Source organism: Martes martes (genome assembly GCF_963455335.1).
Source record: "Martes martes genome assembly, chromosome: 9".
Lineage (NCBI taxonomy): Eukaryota > Metazoa > Chordata > Mammalia > Carnivora > Mustelidae > Martes > Martes martes.
This window is the reverse complement of record NC_137896.1, coordinates 120,800,799-120,819,689: the sequence shown is the minus strand read 5'-3', so window position 1 is coordinate 120,819,689 and position 18,891 is coordinate 120,800,799. Positions and strand designations below refer to the sequence as shown.

The following is an 18,891-nucleotide window of genomic DNA, read 5'->3' as shown; positions in this document are numbered from 1 at the left end:
AACAGAACTGCCTAATCTTCCTGAATCCAGGAATTTGGGAGCTCCCTAAACTCCCTAATGTTGCATCCATTCTTCTCACTACCAGCCAATAATCTTGCCTCATTAAACCACCAGATTGGAACTCCCTTATCTTCCCATCTCAAAAATCAATACAACTTCCTGCATCTGCACCAACCTTCAAGCCTGGTTGAACTTATTCCATGTCCTCAACTACCCAGGAAGATTCCTTGTAATGGTTCAACTTGCTTCTGATTTTAAGTCTTCGAGCTGTCAGCGTCCTACTCTCCACAAGCAAATTTAGCTATATTCACACTCATCTTTCCCCCATATGTTACACTCAAAGACTTTTTACCTAATCCTTAAATCTATGCTCTGGATTATATCTCAATCTGCTTCCCTTGGACTCTATCAATAACCACCACCTTATATATTCAACCTCAAGCTCTCCCTTCCTTCCTCCCCTTCCCTTCTGTCTTCTTCAAGTTTGTGTGTGTGTGTTTTAAAGATTTTGTTTATTTATTTGAGAAAGAGAGAGAGTACGAGACAGCACAAGCAGGGAGAGCAGAAGAGGGAGAAGCAGGCTCCCCTGCTGAGCAGGGAGCTCAAATAGGAGCGCCAACGCAGGACTCCAGGATCATGACCTGAGCCAAAGGCAGACGGTTAACTGACTAAGCCACTCAGGTGCCCCCTTTTTTTGCATTTAAAAAATAGCCTTTACTTAACAGAAAAAAATACAGAGTCATAAGTGTTACTAGAATGTGGAATACATGTTTTCTGACAAATTCTTTTCTACTTTTTTTTTTTATCAACTCCATATATCAATCCTAAAATGCTGCATATTTTTTTTGAGAACATTCAAAACCCTTCATTCACTCCACAAGTATTCACTGCCACCATTAACCTACCATGTACTCCTATAGGTGCTGGGAATTCAGCAACAAGACATTCGGCTTGGCCAGAAAATCACCATTAAGACAGACTCAGTCAGTTACCTCACCAGCTCTATTCTCTCCATTTCCATTCCTCAGCCCCAACCGAATCTTTTCCCCATGTAAGCATATGCCGTACAGAAAGCTGATACCACCTCCAAGGGTGGTCCTGATTATTTTCTCCCCAGCTTTCTTGAGATAAAATTGACAAATAAAAATTGTGTATGTTTAAGGTATACAACTTGATGTTTCGATATTAGTACACAATGGGAAATGATAAACAAAACTGTGTCAATGAACATATCTACCTCACGTATTTTAACCGTTTTCTCTATCTTAGCAAATCTCAAGCATCCAACACGATATTGCTAACTAGAGTCACCATGTTGTACATCACATCCCAGAACTTATCCATCTTTCCTAACTGAAACTTTGTATCCTTTATCCTTCAAGTCTTTCTTACACACACACACACACACACACACACACACAAGGTTTTCCTTTGACCTCATGTTTTCTTTGCACTCTCCTCCTCTAGGTGTTCACATTCACTCAGCCCTTCCTTAACTCCCATTCATTCCTATCTGCTGCAGTGCAGCTTCTGCTCACTTAACTAAAATGGCCCTTTCGGTATGGTCTTCAAACGTCTCACGGACAATTCCATGGATATTTTTCAGGACTATGCTGACTGCTCTGCAGTGCTTTGCAGTGATAACTCTCGGAGACCTCTTTTCTTGCTTTCTGTGACAGTACACTCTCCCGGCCACTCTCATCCCCTCTCAGTTTTAATCCTAAATTGCCTCTGATGAAGGTATCAACAAGCAGTGAAAGGCTGGAAGGCAGGAAGCATAAGGAAGAAAGTAAAACAAGAGATAAGAATAATTTGCTGGCCTGTGGAGAATCAAATGCTAACTGAAATAATCAGACTTACGTGTGTGAGTACAGCCCACAAGTCATCATCAAACCTCACTTTGTAGATGAAGAAATGTAGGGTGAAATTTTTATGTAACCTATGGCACAAGTTCTAAGACCAGATAAGCTGGCCATTCACGCTACAACCATAAAGGAAAGGCTGACACCATCTTTCCAACTTGCGCAACCTTTGCTTAAACAAGTGAGTTCCATTTATCATGTTCTTGTCTTCACTGTGTACGAAGACATATACATATATATGCAACTGCCCTACTGATGCAGAATGCACAGTCAAAATCTAGGGTCAAGAAGAGCTAAATGCAAAGATTCTTTCTTTAAACTGTATTAAAACAGAAATTCATTGAGTATTTGAAATACTCTGTGTGCTAAAATGACAAAGTGAGCTATTTATTTTTGCATATGATTTGAACATTTTTTATTTGAAGTGCAAGCATGTCTAAACATGAGGCCTGCTAACTAGACATAACTAAAGCTGCCCCTCCATTATTGGCTACGATTTTTCCTTATAGCAGTATTAGGAAGCAGCCTGGTATATATATACATGACACAACCTTGCCCTACATTTCAGAAGAAATACATTTTATTTTAAATAATGACTTTCAGTGATATGGGTAAACGATTTAATCTCCCATTCCCTTGCTTTCTTTTAAATTGAATCAGTAATCATCCCAGCAGTTAACCCAAAGCACAGGGGTGTTATAGGGAAATTGGTAGTTATTTCTAAGTGTCTTGAGTTCCTTATGAGACAGGTTACTCCGGGCAACCCCACAAATTTCTGGCATTAGACTCAAACAGGCAGTTAGACAGCAGAAGGCTATTCAAGCAAACAGAAAGAAAAAAGGTCCAAATTGTGTATGTTATTTCAAACAAAGACACTCAGATAAATGCAAAGAATAGTCTAGTTTTTAAGAAAAGAAAACAGTAAAGTAACTCAAAAGAAAAGGAGCAAGATATTAGAAAATAACCTTAAGTAAGAGGAAGAGGTTGTTGAGACAGCTTAGCAGAGACAAAAGGCACTGCAGAACAGAGTCATCCATATTCCCACACTGTAAGATAAGGCAGATAAAAAGCCAATTAAACTATGTACAGATTTTTAAGAATTATGCAGGGACGATAACTTGGCTGGCTTATCTGTCCATCAGCAAAAAATTATTTGGTTTTCTTTAAAATTTTTTCTATAGAATATATGCTCATATAAAATGTAATATTAACATTATTCACCCAAAATTTCCCCTCCAGAACTGAAGCCACCATGATCTCTTTTCTTCATAATGTTTACTCTATAGGTGGTGGAGTATTACTCTAAATACTCAAATTATAATTACTCAAAATACTAATTACTCAAAAGTCATATGAAGAGATAGAGAGATAGAGATAGAGAGCTGTGACTATTCCCAAATAGGAATGATGTGCCATCAGTCTGGTTTCTACCTTTTAATACTTCTTTCCGAGCTATGGCTTCCGTATACAACTAATACTTCACAGAATGGTAAGCATGCAGTAGATGTTTTAGACATCTGCTCTGCCAATGCAGCAAATAATAAATCATGAACTTACTTTTCATGCAAAGTTCAGAGTGCCAGATTATGCTTTGGATTTCACTGATTATTGCATTACTTCATAAAGGTTAATTACATTATAACAAAGAAACGAAAGAATTTAGTATGTTATAAAAGCCTCTACCATTACAACAATTTTAAATAATTTTCCATATCTACCATCTTAGAATCTTGCCTAAGATCATGTTGCCTGAGATCAACTTTCTATACTGACTAACGCACTTACTCTTAAACATGTACAGATACCAATATAAACAGTCAAGAACTGGAAACCATGGTAAATGATAGGTTTCTTTACTTAACCCATTACTTAACCATGTTTATAATATCTACAGAGAACATCAAAAGCAATCTTGTAACCCTGGTATAGCTCAAATTATGAGAAAAATTATGCAAATACTACATATAACAATAAGAGCCTTAGTTACTCATTCCACTAAATCAAAATGAGGAAGGTAAGAAGGCAGCTAACTAAAAATGAATATCATGGAAGATAAATACCTTTAGTTGATTGTTAAATGAATCCATTTCGGATAGCTTAGATGCAGTTTCTTTTTCAAGAGCGTCTAATTGTTCTTTAAGTCTTTGGCATAATTCTTCCTTTTCCAATGATTTTTTATGAAGCAAACCAATCCCTAAATCTGAAATAAAAACATCAGATAGTTTACATTTGGCAGAAATTCTTCTGTTACTACCGGTGATTGACTTTTACTCTCACAATATATCTAAGTCAAACTCCTATGATGCACACCTTAAACTTGCACAGTGGTGTATGCCAATTATATTGCAGTAACACTGGAAAAAAAAAGACGTATAAATTTAAAATTACTCCATGAAAAAAAAAAAAAATTAAAAAAAAAAAAAAAAAAAAGGGACGCCTGGGTGGCTCAGTTGGTTAAGCGGCTGCCTTCGGCTCAGGTCATGATCCCAGCGTCCTGGGATCGAGTCCCACATCGGGCTCCTTGCTCGACGGGGAGCCTGCTTCTCCCTCTGCCTCTGCCTACCACTCTGTCTGCCTGTGCTCGCTCGCTCGCTCTCTCTAACAAATAAATGAATAAAAAAAAAAAAAAAATTAAAATTACTCCATGGTTGTCTACATGATGGCTATTTCGTAATTTATATAACTATTCCCTTTTGGACTGCCATTAGGTTGTTTCTAATTTCCTACTATTTACACGAAAATGCTGTAATAAATATCCTCGTACATGTATTTGAAAGCACACGTGGAAGTATTTTACATGGCTAGGAGATGAATGAACTGCCATGTAAAATGATTTGAGCACTTTAAATTTTGACAGAAACTGCCAAACCGTCTTTCCAAAAAGAACACTAATATAAAATGACACCAAAGTACCTGTTTCTGCACACCCTCATCAACACTGGATATTATCAACCTTTTTTCATTTTCTCTAATGGGCAAAAAAAGAAACCTTATTGTTATTTTAATTTGTATTTCCTTGATAACAACTGAAATCAAATCAACACCTATTTATAGGCTCACTGGCCACCCTCTTGGATTGCCTCACCCCATCCACTGCCTTTTTTCTTCCTGTTGGGTTGTCTTTATTTCTGATCTGCAGCAGCTATAAATTCTTGTCGTATTGTAGTTCCAATGCTGCACTGTTTATGACGTCTTTCATCATGAAAAAGTTCATTTTTGTCTCACTGAATCTGTAAATATTTTCCCTCATAGCTCTAGGGATTATGTGAAGAAATGTTTCCGACAGTGAGATTATAAAAAGGTTTTCCTTTGTTTTTATAACATTTTTTCTAGAGCTATTTCTGTTTAGCCTCTTAGCTTACCTAGAATTTATTTATGTACATAGATTGAGGTAAAGAGCTTCCCTACCTCCCTTTCAGAAAGTCAACTGTCCCTCAGATCACTTATTTGGAAGCCCATCGTTTCCCCACTGGTGTTAAATGCCAAACTTACCTAACGTATATATATCTCACAATTTAGAATATGATAAGGCATATATATACATATATGCATGCCTTTTTCTAGACCCTCTATTTAGTTCCATCATTCTATGTTTTCTTTCTGATCAATAATATACTACTTTAGGGACTAGAGCTTTCCTAACATGTTTTTTTTTTAATTTTTTAAAATTTAAATTAAATTAATTAACATAAAATGTACTATTTCTTTTGGGGTCCTAACGTGTTTTGATACCTGGTAGAGCTAGTGTGTTCTCCCCACCAATGTCATTCTTTTTCAAGTCTTGCCTAATCTTGCATGTTCTCTTCTAGGTGAATCTGTGAATTATCTTGCCAGGTTTCATTTAAAGAAACCTGAATGGAACTGAATGTACGGGACAAAGTAGTAGAGAATGACATCTTTACAATGCTGAGCTATATGAGTCAGGAACATAACATGTACCTACTTATCCAGGAATCTTTCATATCTAGCAGTAAAATTTTACAGCTACACATTTCTTTATACATGATAATGAGAATGCTAATGTAAATGAGACCTTTGTTCATGATTTTTTTTTTTAAAGATTTTATTTATTTATTTGACAGAGAGAGATCACAAGCAGGCAGAGAGGCAGGCAGAGAGAGGGGAGGAGGCAGGCTTCCCACTAAGCAGGAAGCCCGACGCGGGGCTTGATCCCATGACCCTGGGATCATGACCCGAATCAAAGGCAGAAGCTTTAACCCACTGAGCCACACAGGCGCCCCTGTTCATGATATTTTCTAAGTGCTTTGGATATACAGTAAAAGTTGCTGGTTTTTACATGCTTTTTATCCAGACATTTCGCTAAATTCTCTTATAATTATCTTGTAGCTTTCCAGTATTTCAACAAATATTTTCTCAAGAAATTACACCTCCGCTATGTGCAAGGGACTGTACTAGCTTCAATAGCAGGGGAAAAGGAAGGACAAGCATGGGTCCTAGCCTCAAGTAGTTCAGAGTCTATTTCAGTTGGGAGACAAGCACTGTGGAAAAAATCAGATAATTTACACTCCTAGTACTCTTCAAAACAAGCATCATGAATAATGGATGTTTCAACACTGATTTTGAGCAGATCATGTCTACGAGCAAACTGAAAATCCAGAGAGGCAATGTGGTGGTACAGTGGGCTTCAGACTGAGACAAGAATTTGAGAACGACTATTGTACCACCTTGGGCAACCACTTAATCTCTCTGAGCCTCAGCTTTGCTGAGCTACACGAGGGGAATAACAATACCTACTTCACTGCGCTGTTGTAAAAATTAAAATACACAGTGCGTGAAAACTGCCCAGCACGGTGCTTGGCCATGGCTGGTAATCTTCAGCGGCAACAGGGATACAGAGAGGAATCTAAGGGATACGGGGGGGCTTTGAAAACTGCAAACAAAAGCTTCCTATTTTGAACCAATAACTGTAATAACAGATGGATCGCATTCTGTAAGAAAGACTAGCTCTACCAGGTCCCCAATAAGACAGAGTCCACATTCCATTCACAGTCCAAATACTGCAACAACGAGAGTGATGCTATGCTCTCTGTGACTGTATAGATCAGGAGGGCTGCTCATCCAGCCTCTGGAATGCCAGTGGAGGGGTGAGGTAGGGGCTGATATGCTTCGAACAGCCAAGAAAACAATTACGTGCAAGGAAGATGGTCTGAGAAGAGACGTGGACAGACCGTTTCAGTGGAAGGTGGGAGACACAGCAGGAACAGTTCACAAAAGTAAAATTCTCTATGCCTGGTATTTCTTCCAAGTGAAGGGCCCTTCACTAGGACACCATTCTCAACTTCTTCCCACCCCTTCAGTAATTGGGCTCACGATTAAGGACTTGGTCATACACAGCCTAGACCCTTCCAATCCCTCGTGTTCTTGAGACTGAACTGCCCACAGGAAACCTGTTCTACTTTGCCGTACACCCAGTTTTTACAGGGGTGACTGTCCCACTCACAGGTAAGTCAGGCTGTCCAATATCAGCTTTACCAAAAATGAGGTAATATTTTTGGTCTCTCATACGTCTTGCTCCTTTGCCTTATTTCTCTATTCGTTCAGAACTTGGGCAAAGATGAGGGATGTTGTTTACTGGACTTCCTAAAGAGCCAGAAGTGTAAGAAAGAGCCCCGGAATGGAAAGACTGACAGATATTCAAAGGGAGACATTTAGAATACTTCGGTCAGTTCTAACATGGTATTTGCAGATTTACTTTTCTTTAAGTAAACCTTTCTTCTGTTACGTTGTTACTGGCATGCTACCCAACATAGAGATCTTTTTTTCAGTATCCTGGTTGGACCCTGGGTCAAGAAAAATGTGACATTCCACAAACTGCTTTGTACTATTTTGCTCCAAAGGTGTCAGAGGGCCAAGCCAGTAAAAGTCTTTATATGAATCAGTTAGGTGATATGAAAGGTCTGGGAAGAGCATTCCATTCTGCTTAGGTCTAATACTGCTATACACTATCACCCAGAATTTCACAGGCTTGGTCCCATGGTAGAATTTCCTGAAAGTTCTTTCCATTAGTGTAGGATTTTGCCCGAATGTACATACAGTCTTGTGTTAGAGCCAAACCTAGATCTTATTTAACTGTAGTCTAACATTTTATTTGACTGATATTTGAAACATATGTTATGAAGATAGGAAGGCATACCACAATGACTACTTATTTCATTCTTATTTATTTATAAGGGTTTTTTTCTCACCATAGCACATACCCTCCCTAATGTCCATCACTCAGCCACCCCATCTCTCCCACCTCCCTCCCCTCCAGCAGCCCTCAGTTTGTTTCCTGAGATTGAGTCTCTCATGATTTGTCTCCCTCTCTGGTTTCATCTCATTTCATTTTTCCCTCCCTTCCCCTATGATCCTCTGTCTTGTTTTTCAAATTCCTCATATCAGTGAGATCATAAGCTAATTGTCTTTCTCCGATTGACTGACTTACTTTTTATTGCTAAAAATGCTCTAACATCTGTGATTTTTTTTTCACATTATTTTGAAATTTTTAACTACAGACAAGAAATGCTATATATAACAGAATAATGTTATTTTAACAAGTAACAAGAGTATGACTGGTACGGTCATTCAGAGAATAAAAGAGGTAAAACAAACCTTAGAGACTTACCAGGTGTGTTACCAAGTTGCATGTTCTTAATTCTTTCATTTAGTAATTGCTTCTCAGGTACCAAATAGATAAGCTTATTTTGATAATCCTTATTAAAAAAAAGTAGTACCTGATTAAAATTCTGTCATGTTGTCTGAGCATTTTTTGAAAACTTAAAAACATGATTTAATCACTCTTAAAACTTAGTATAGGAATAGTATGTAGCTGTAAACCGCCTACAATTTATAAATAAATTAAAATGGAATTATGCATGATTTAAAGTACAAATATTTAAACATACATCCATTTATGAATGATTGGCTGGAGTAAAGGTGGTGAGGAAAATCTTTGTTAATGGTGTGTGTCTAGAAGTCTTACAATTTTCAGTGTACTGATGGACGTCCACAGGCACAAGGTGAGAGGTGCCTTTGCTATCTGCACTAAATGGTATTTGTAAGCAGGTCATGACACCCCAGAATGAATATCGAAGAGAAATTAGAGACTCAGGAATTAGGGAAGCAGGTTTAAATCAGACAGGAAATGTTATCTGGCCTCTGTCTGTACCAGCTGTGACACAGTAAGAACACTTCGTTAATTAATTGCTAGTCCATACAGAAGCAGAAATTTGGTTAAGAGGACTCTAAAGATGCAGAATGCTCCCTGGGTCCTTATTCTAAACCACGATAACTGAGCTAGACCTTACTGCACAAGTAAAGAAGATGACGAGGTCCCTGAGGAACAAACATTTAACACTTCACTGCAACTGTGAAAGAATAATATTAAGTCAAAATTTCCAAAAAGCAGTAGCAATAAACTTAAGTTTAATGTAGAGGTATATCTATATATTTATTAAAGACTTAAAAGTCAAAGTGAAAGGCATCCATTTATGTACAAATATTAAGCAGAATTTAACCAGATGTCTAGTAGAGCTTTAGAGAGCATATGAGCTTCCTGATATTATATACAAGATGGTGTATATATTTACATCCTTCTAGGAATGAAGTCTATCAGAGACCCAGAGGGGTTCATCACCCCAAAATGAAAACTATTCTATTAGGAAGAATTATTAACAACTGCTCACATTTATGCACAATTCAGCAGCAAGGGACTAACCTGAAGTTCTTGTTGGAGTTGCTTGATTTCCATGATTTCCAGGTCACATTGCTTATCTAGAACTTCTAGCTCAGTCTTTTGAGTTTGTTTTCGGAGTCGGACATCTTGAAGTCTGCCTGAGATCTGCTGATGTTTGCCATTCTATAGGAAGAGCATATAAACATATGGTGACTTAAAACGCTAATAGAAAAAGCTCCTATCAGAAGAATTATATTCTCGTTTAAACTTTTAAATGTCATTTATCATTTATACTCAGTCTAGATAAATATCTAAAACTAAGTGGGGGGGGGCACCTGGCTGGCTTAGTCTATAGAGCATACGACTTTTAATCTGGAGGTCGTGCATTCGAGCCTCACATTGGGCATGGAGCCTACCAAAAAATAAGTAAATACAACTAAGTGGAATGTGTTCTAAGGTTGTATCTGTTAACTCCAGACAGAGTTAATATTAGCAGGAAATATACCATTCTCAGAGTGTAAGAGCCCAGATGCTAATATGAGCAAGCACAAACATAGCACACTGAATTTTTTCTGAATCCAGCAGTGAGGCATTAATTATAATATTAAAATAGGGGTAGTCTCAAAGAATAATGAAGAGAAATAAACACCTACATGTGACTTTCGGCACTGTCTCTTTTAAGCTTCTGAAATTCTTTTAAACTTCTAATTTCCTCTAATTAAACAGGGTCCAGGAGGGCCTTTATGGCCACAATTCTCTTCTCCTACACCAAATATTCCTTTCCTCTTCTCTGAGAAGTAGGGAGAAAAAAAGAACCCAAAATAGCAGAGATTCTTTTTTTTTTTTTTTTAAGATTTTATTTATTTATCTGACAGAGAGAGAGACAGTGAGAGAGGAAACAGAAGTAGAGGGAGTGGGAGAGGGAGAAGCAGGCCTTCCGCCAAGCAGGGAACCTGATGTGGGGCTCGATCCCAGGACCCTGGGATGATGACCTGAGCTGAAGGCAGACACTTAACGACTGAGCCACCCAGGTGCCCCCCAAACTAGCAGAGATTCTTAATGGAGACTAAGGAGAAGGGTGAGGTGTTATGGGCTGAAGTGTATCTCCCCAAAATTTGTATGTTGAAGTCTTAATCTCCAGGACCCCAGAATGTGACTGTTATTTGGAAACAGGGTCTTTAAAGAGATCATAAGGTTAAATAAGGTCATATGGATGGGTCCTAATATAACCTGACTTCTGACACGAGAAAATCTGGACACGAAACAGGCACCAGAGATGCGCAGGCAGAGGAGGGGCCGTGTAAGGAAAACAGCAAGTAGGCAGCCATCTGCAAGCCAAGGAGAGAGGTCTCAGAAGTAACCAAACCTGCTGACATCCTGATCTTGGACTCCAGACTCCAGAACTGTAAGAAAATTAATTTCTTTTAAGCCCCCCAGTCTGTGGTATTTCGTTATGGTAGCCCTAGCTAATACAGCAAGGTGAGGAGGAGAAATAAAGCTTAAAAATCACTGATAATTAAAGTTTTTACTGAAAAGTTAGTCTTATATTTGAGAAACACACATGCTAAAAGGAATATGCAATGTCTACCCTAGCGTTCATGTTCCTATCTTCAGCACGTACAGGCTCTGGACCTTCCAGACTCTTCACATTAATTTATGTTACTGCTTGGTATGCAATCCAGGTTCTTGGGGGAAAAACAATCAATCATAAGGTTCCCTTTTATACTTTTAAGGAAAAATATAGTTAAAATAATGGTTCAGACAGAAATCCAGGTAGCTACACAAAGAAGTTAAAGATTTTTAGGCCTGTTCTGTAGTACTGTGGCATGAATAATAATTGTGATATGCTTTCTTATCCATTTGAAGGCATAAGATAGCACCTTTATGACCACAAATGTTGTGATTTTTAAAAATTTTAATTTCAAGTCAGAAACCAAATAAAATGTTAGAATCCAGTTAAAAAAGATCTAAGCTTGAATCTATAACACAGCTACACATGTATTTTTTTCAAAATCCTATTACACTATCAGGTCAGGCTTTTAGAATCTAGGGTTAAACCTACACCCTTCCTATCTTCTCACCTTGCATTTGCAGCAAAGCCATTTATTTATTTATTTATTTGCAACAAAGCCTTTTAAACAACTTGACTCTCTGACATCTGGAGTGTGAAATCCGGTAAGCATACTGGCCAATATTAGCTAAGAACAACAGTCTGGCAGAACTGGAAGGAGTCCTAAGAGATCGTTTAGATCAGGAGCTTCAAATCATTTTTTCTTTTTAGCAGAATCCTCTTTTCCAAGCAAATCCAGATAAAACTCCAAGAAAAGCAAAGCAAGTAACTGTGGAGCTTGTGTGTTGCCAGTCATGGGAAGTGCTGGGGAGAAGGGAGCACTGCCCTGCTGCCTTGGCTTCCCCCCTCCCACTGCTAGTAACCCCTCTGAAGACCACTTCTAGACATCAATTTCAAAACTGAAAATTACTAAACTAAAAAAAAAATTTTTTTTTTACCAAACTGACACAACTCTTTATTTTACAGACAGGCAAAGTGACACACAGAGAAGGGATGCCTTGCCCAGGAATACATAGTTTGGTAGCTTCTGCACTGAAACCACAATGTAACTCTCAGCGCTCTGAGTCACTGTTCTGGTAAACTATATTGTCCAGACTGTTAAGAAGCACACATGAAAACATGAGTTTGAATGATTGAATGAGTATTCAATCCCATGAAAACATAATGTATTCATGAGGTAGGTTTAAAAAGCAATGACAGGGATGCCTGGGTGGCTCAGTCAGTTAAGTGTCTGCATTCAGCTCAGGTCATGATCCCGGAGTCCTGGGACTGAGCCAGCAAGGAGTCTCCTTCTCCCTCTCTCTCCCCCTGCTCCCCACTCCCTGCTTGTGGCTGCTCTTTCTCTCTCTCACTCTCTCTCTCAAATAAGTAAATAAAATCTTAAGGAAAAAAAAAGAACAATGATATTTTCAACAGGTAACTCCAGCATCATTCAGTGCAATTTCACTCAAACCTCAGGCATACCAGTGCTTCCAACTCGAGATGAAGACTCTTCTTTTTAGAATTTAACCTGACAATTTCTTCCTGTTCTCTATTCCTTTGATTGAGAAGCTCCTGTCGACGAATCCTCTCCCATTCTAAACGACGCTGTCTTTCCAGTTCCTGTTTTGCTGCCTGAAAATAATGAATTTTTTTTTAAGATTTTATTTATTTATTTGACAGACAGAGATCACAAGCAGGCAGAGAGAGAGAGGAGGAAGCCCTGCTGAGCAGAGAGCCAGATGCGGGGCTCCATCCCAGAACCCGGGCATAATGACCTGAGCTGAAGGCAGAGGCTTTAACCCACTGAGCCACCCAGGCGCCCCAATGAATTAATTTTTAAATTAACAATTTTGCCTCATCCAAAAAGTGATGGGAGGACAAAGAGGTGAGGCAGTGTTTGGCACTTAGTGAGCTTCAGTGCCTAAGTTAGGAAACTGGGCAAACCCAGTTTTAGCAGCAGGCCTAACCTACAGACTTCCACAAAAGCAACATCACCCATCAGACTTTTTGACTGTTTCATGGGACCATCTTCTTATTTGTAGTTACTTTTTTCTTAAATAAAAAGACAATCTCAGAAATATAAGTGTTAATAAGAATAATCATACCTTTATTCTGGTATCAGGGAAGAAAAACCCTTCTCCTGACATTACTTCCGTGTCATTATGATTTCTGTGCTCTATTCCAAGCCCCTTAAAACAAAACCAGTCCTCCTAGGGACACCACACAACAGCATTTATCCCAAGAACCTGAGCCAGCCCACCCCTGTGCTTCTCCTCCAGACTCCCCAGTCTCAGCTTTCTGCTGCTCCAATTCCGTGGCCTCTTACTCTGGATCCCAAGCTTACTTTTGTTCATGCCCTGCCTGGACAGACTCCTTCCTCTGGCTCACTAACCTCAGCTCCTCACTCAACTCAGCTCTGCGATCAGTCCTCCTCTGAATGACTTATCACCTGCAGACAGGCCTCCTCCACAAGGTACTGGCCCTGAAAACCCTTCACAAGCAAGGGCCCTCTTCCCTTCCGCAAGGGAAGGAAGGCTCAGAGATGGAGACGAGAAGTAAGAATGAATGATGCAGAGAAAGAGACACAACAAAAATACCCATTTTTAAATCAAATGGAATAAAGTCACTTATTAATCATTTTCTGAGGAAACAAAATAAGTTAAAAACAACCTCTCGTCTTTCTATCTCTTTTCTCCTTTCTTCCTCCCGCTGTCTTTCCAATTCCCTCTGCTTCTCCAAGCGTTTTTCTAATTCAAGTTGCTTCTTCCATTCTTGCTCCTGTAATTCTCTCTGTTTGCGCTCCCATTCTTCCTTTTCTTTCTGGGCCTTCCGTTCTGCCTCCCTCTGCTGCTGCTCCATCAGCGCTTGGCGTCGCTTCTCCAGCTCCACGTTTCCTCGCTCGTAGTTGGCCTTCCGCTTGTCCTCAAAAGTAACTAAATAAAACATGTTGTAAGCACTCTCACAGGAACAGCCCGAGAATGTGGACTCCAGTTTCAACACCCTCATGCCTCGTGATCATTTGAGTGCTGTTACTCTGTGGAAACTTCCCCTAAGGATAGTTTTAACTCAAATGTAAACAGTAAAGTATTTACTTTTTTCTAAGAGGGTTCATTTTTGGAAAACAAATTTCTAAGTTTGAATCCATCTGAGAGAGAAATAATTTTACTATTCCTGCCAATAAAAATACTGTTTTCTCAGTATTTTCTTCAGATAAATAAAGTTATACAGCTATATACTTATTTTCTCTGATATAGTTCATTAACTTTTTTTTTAAGATTTTATTTATTTATTTGACAGAGAGAGAGATCACAAGTAAGCAGAGGCAGGCAGAGAGAGAGAGAGAGGAGGAAGCAGGCTCCCCGCTGAGCAGAAAGCCTGATGCGGGACTCGATCCCAGGACCCTGGGATCATGACCTGAGCCGAAGGCAGAGGCTTTAACCCACTGAGCCACCCAGGCGCCCTTCATTAACTTTTTAATACTTTAAAGTATCTACATATGTACTTTTTCAACCAATATTTAAACTTTTCTTTACAGCTGAAGATTTCATCACAAAGCTTGCTGTAGTGATTTTTCCTAAAGTGGGAGGAACATTTTAACTAGGATGTCTAATACAAAGACTCTTGCCAAACACATACACTGTCTCTTCTTCCTAAGTATACTTCTCATTTTTTACTATCTTCAGTTTATTGATGTCAAAATCCAACCCTTTTGTTGAACAGTTTTCTCTTATAGCATATAAAATATTAAGAATAACATACTAAATACTTGTTTACAACTTAAGGTAAAATTTAAGAGAACCCACTGTAAACATACAACTTAGACACTCAATGTTACCTGGTAATTTTTTCTGAGGTTCCTCTTCTTGAATTTTCTGATATGAAGGCAGAGTTCCATTAATAGAATCAATTTGCTTTCCTCCTCTAAGAGAAGACAACAGATGAAATTAGCACCACACAGTCTGGAAATTTCTAGACTGTATATACAGCTATACTACCAATGACTAGAGCCATTTAATATTTAGAATGCAGTATTAAAGACACTTAGAGTGAAATATGGTCTAGAGTTATGATGTATGGCAGGATACGGACTGTCTAGCCAGAGAGGCTTGGATTCACATCATGGTTTAGCTGACTGCCGTCTGTGACCAATTGTGTTCTTAATCTGTAGCTGCCAGTTTCCTTATCTATAATACGGTGGAAACACAACTATTTCTACTCCTTGCTGGTGTAACTCATTAAATACCAAAATCAAACGTCAGTGTCAATGTTTAACTTCCCACTAAACTAGAGCAGAGGCCTCAGGAGATCACAACGTAATCATCATGTCTACCCAGGAATCAAAACCATGCCTCTTCACTTCAAGAGGCGCCCACCTGAAAGACGGAGGGACAAGCTCAGGAGGTAACGTCAGTGGTAACGGTTGTCCGGCTTTGGCCATGTCAGTGAGGTGCATCGCAAGGATGAACTCTTCAGCTCTCAGCTGTCCGTCACCATCAATGTCAGCCAGGGTCCTAAAGGAAATGTGAACATTCACAGCTTATAAACTGTCTACTTAGAGTGAATTATTTTCAAAAGAGTTCAATATTTAATTTCAAAATAACAATAATTACAGTAAACAGTTGGGTTACTATACTTCAGTGAAATATAAATATACATGGAAAAGTGAGCTTATTTTTACTGTTCACTGTTCTATCACACAAGGGAGGGGAGAAATTTTGAAGTAGAAAAAGAAACATTCCTTCTGAAAAGGTGGCTTGTCTCATTTCATGGATAATTCACCTATCAAATCACATTTAGCTCTAAATTAAAAATGAGACATTCTTGAATTCTCCACAGATGTCATTATGAAAAGGCAAACAACTTTTACTTGCAAAATAATTAAATGCTACATTGCCAAAAAATAACAATTTGTACAATTTTATTGGCTTTTAGGGTTGCATTAGGCTTCGAATGGCTGCTTTTATGGAACATCTTTGAGTCACAAACTTTGACAGAAACAGTATTTTTCCTACAACAGAGGATGTATAGTTAAAAATCACAATCAATGGACAAACTCACCAAATAGTAGCTAGCTGAGTTTGAGAAAGATTTGACTGAAGAAGAGCATTTCTAGCTTGAAAACCTGATTGAGTGGGAAAAACCAGAAAAAAGAAAGAAAATTCTTTAGCCTCTTCAAAGTCATGCAAACCTAAATGACTGTATTCCATAAAATAATACTGCTGCTATCCTGGAAATTTTTGACATCAAAAAGGTTTTACCAGGTGCCAGCTGCTGAGCATTGGGGAGTAATCAAAACACAGTAATCAAAACCCTTGTCCCCAAGGAATTTAAAATCAAGAATTAGTAACTCAAGCGTTCCCCCATGTCCTTTCAGAAAATAACAAGTACACACCACTGACCAGCACGAAGGTCCTAGCGCTGGCACAGAAAGTGCTGGAGGCTGAGCTCTCAGGGCTCCTCCTGCTCCCTGTGCACCTCTACGCACTGCTTTCTTAGCATCTTCAGACTTTCTCATCTCTCTCTGATCTTTCCTCTCTCTCTACTTTCTCTTTTCCAAGTGACCTGTAAATGCTGGCATTCCCCAAGGCTCTGTTCTGGGCACTCTGTTCTCTCTGTGTGTTCACATTCATTTTTGTGACTTTAAATAGCACCAAGGTAATTTGCAAATGTACGTCCCAGCCCAAACCTCCGCTTTGGGTTTAGATTTCTATATCCAACTGAAAAACCTGCTGAAGTATTTCACAGGCATCTCATACCGAATACATACAAAATGACTCTCTCAATCCCCATTCACAGCCCTTTTCACCCAAACAATTTACCTTCAGCCTTCCCCTTGCTCTGGGTGACATCACTGTCCCGCCAGGGTCTCAAGCCAGAAAGCAGAAAGTCACCCTTGACCCCTCCCTCATGTATACCCATATCCAACATCAAGTTCTAAAATTTGACATCACCGCACGTCTGGGTCCTCACCCTGAAAGTCCCAATTTAATGCCACCTTCTCAGAAATGTCTTCTCTGTCTGCCCTATGATCTAATATACTTCTTGTTTCTTTCATAACTCATGTCACAATCTGTAATGTAACATTTATCTTCCTATTTACCTGTTTACTGTCTGTTTCCGCTATCATACTAAGTCCTATGGACAAAAACCTTGACTGCCTTATTCACTAACAATTGTATCCAGTGCCAGGTACATAAATGCTCAATAAATACTTGCTAAAGTGATGAATAAAGTTGTAATCCAAAGTTCTCTAAGGTGCAGTGGGGACTTATGAGATAGAGTCTGAGAGTAATAACAGCATTCACTGAATGCTTGTGATCTGTAATGAACTGTTCCAACTTCTTTTCTCTCCCTCAGTCATCAAAAATATGTTTCTGTAACAGGCTTCTTGCCCTGCCTTTTCATGTCAGGATAATGGTCACACAGAAATCCCAGGAATCCATTCAGGTCTGATTCTCAGGAGCATTCACTCCTGGTGGCCAAGAGTGGGGCTTTCTGACTGTGGATAAAATGACACGGCTTCTCCAGGGCAGGTCTCCTAGTCAGTAACGCAGGTGTTGCACCTCCCACTCCCAGGTGATGACTGAGCCATAAGTACTGGGAGTCAGGCTCTACTCGGGGTTCAGCCTGAGCTGAGAACCATCCAAACAACTCTGCACAGAAAACAGTACATCCACCAACTCTTCCTCAGCTCCCGTTACAGAGCCAGCCTGAATGCTGCTAACCCACTGTTTCTCTGAGCTTTGAACATGAGATCTGGGTAATCAAAGCTATATATATCATACGGAACAGACATAAATACACCATAAATTATAACATGCAACTGGACATTTATATTATGTAACTTTAAAATCTCAGTCTTAAAAAAATCTGGTCTTTTAACAGAAATCATGTAAGGAAAAAACACTGCAAATAGCTCATACCGTCTCCCAAATAATTAGTCCTCAGTAGATTTCACATAAGTGAGATTTGAGAAGGTCTTTGTGTTAAAAAGAAGACTCTTCTTTTTTTTTTTTTTTTATTAACATATAATGTATTATTAGCCCCAGGGGTACAGATCTGTGAATCGCCAGATTTACATACTTCATAGCACTCACCGTAACACATACCTTCCCCACTGTCCATAACCCAACCACCCTCTCCCTACCCCCCACCCCCCAGCAACCCTTAGTTTGTTTTGTGAGATTAAGAGTCTCTTAATGGTTTGTCTCCCTCCCGATCCCATCTTGTTTCATTTACAAGGACTTTTCTAATAAAGAGAAATGGAAGGTTATTTCAAACCTGAAAAAAAGGTCTAGTAACTAATGTTTTAGCTTTTAGTCAAAGACATCTGAAAGTAGATCCCTTAGCTTTGGGCAACAGAGCAAACAGGAGGAAGGAAGGAAGGAATGCAAATGGTTAAAAGCCTACTGGTGGAAGGCTTAAATGTGCAAGGTATAAATCGTACAAAGGGCTATAGAGAGCCAGCAGAGTACTCTACTAAGAAAAGCTCACCTGAACATCTACACTGTTGGTCTGCCAATCCTTTTGATATCATATTCCCTGTGCCTATAATGCTAGTTCCTCCTTCTTTACCTGGTGGACTACTCATCCTATAAGGTCCAGCTCAGATGTCATCTCTTCCCTGAAGCTCTTTCATATCCTCACAGCACTGGTCACTTTCTCATCTTTATTAATCACAGCACTTTTATTTTTTAATTTATTTTTAAAAAAGATTTTATGTATTTATTTGAGAGAGAGTGAACAAGTAAGCAGGGGGAGGAGTAGAAGGAGAGGGACAGGGGCACCTGGGTGGCTCAGTG

General features: G+C 39.1%; 1 protein-coding gene across 2 annotated transcripts in view; it reads right to left on the bottom strand.

Moving 5' to 3' along the window:
- The window catches only part of ITSN2 (intersectin 2), a 137,332-nt gene that overhangs the window by 71,995 nt on the left and 46,446 nt on the right, over window positions 1-18,891 (bottom strand). The window contains exons 10-18 of one of the 2 annotated variants that reach the window (XM_080813959.1): window positions 16,148-16,211; window positions 15,463-15,600; window positions 14,925-15,010; window positions 13,760-14,022; window positions 12,572-12,721; window positions 9,580-9,720; window positions 8,488-8,575; window positions 3,923-4,062; window positions 2,828-2,908 (exon numbers count right to left, since the gene is read on the bottom strand). In XM_080813959.1, coding sequence (XP_080670085.1) covers window positions 2,828-2,908; window positions 3,923-4,062; window positions 8,488-8,575; window positions 9,580-9,720; window positions 12,572-12,721; window positions 13,760-14,022; window positions 14,925-15,010; window positions 15,463-15,600; window positions 16,148-16,211 — 1,151 coding nt within the window. The remainder of the gene's footprint in view (window positions 1-2,827; window positions 2,909-3,922; window positions 4,063-8,487; window positions 8,576-9,579; window positions 9,721-12,571; window positions 12,722-13,759; window positions 14,023-14,924; window positions 15,011-15,462; window positions 15,601-16,147; window positions 16,212-18,891) is intronic. The other variant, XM_080813960.1, reaches the window with a different exon arrangement.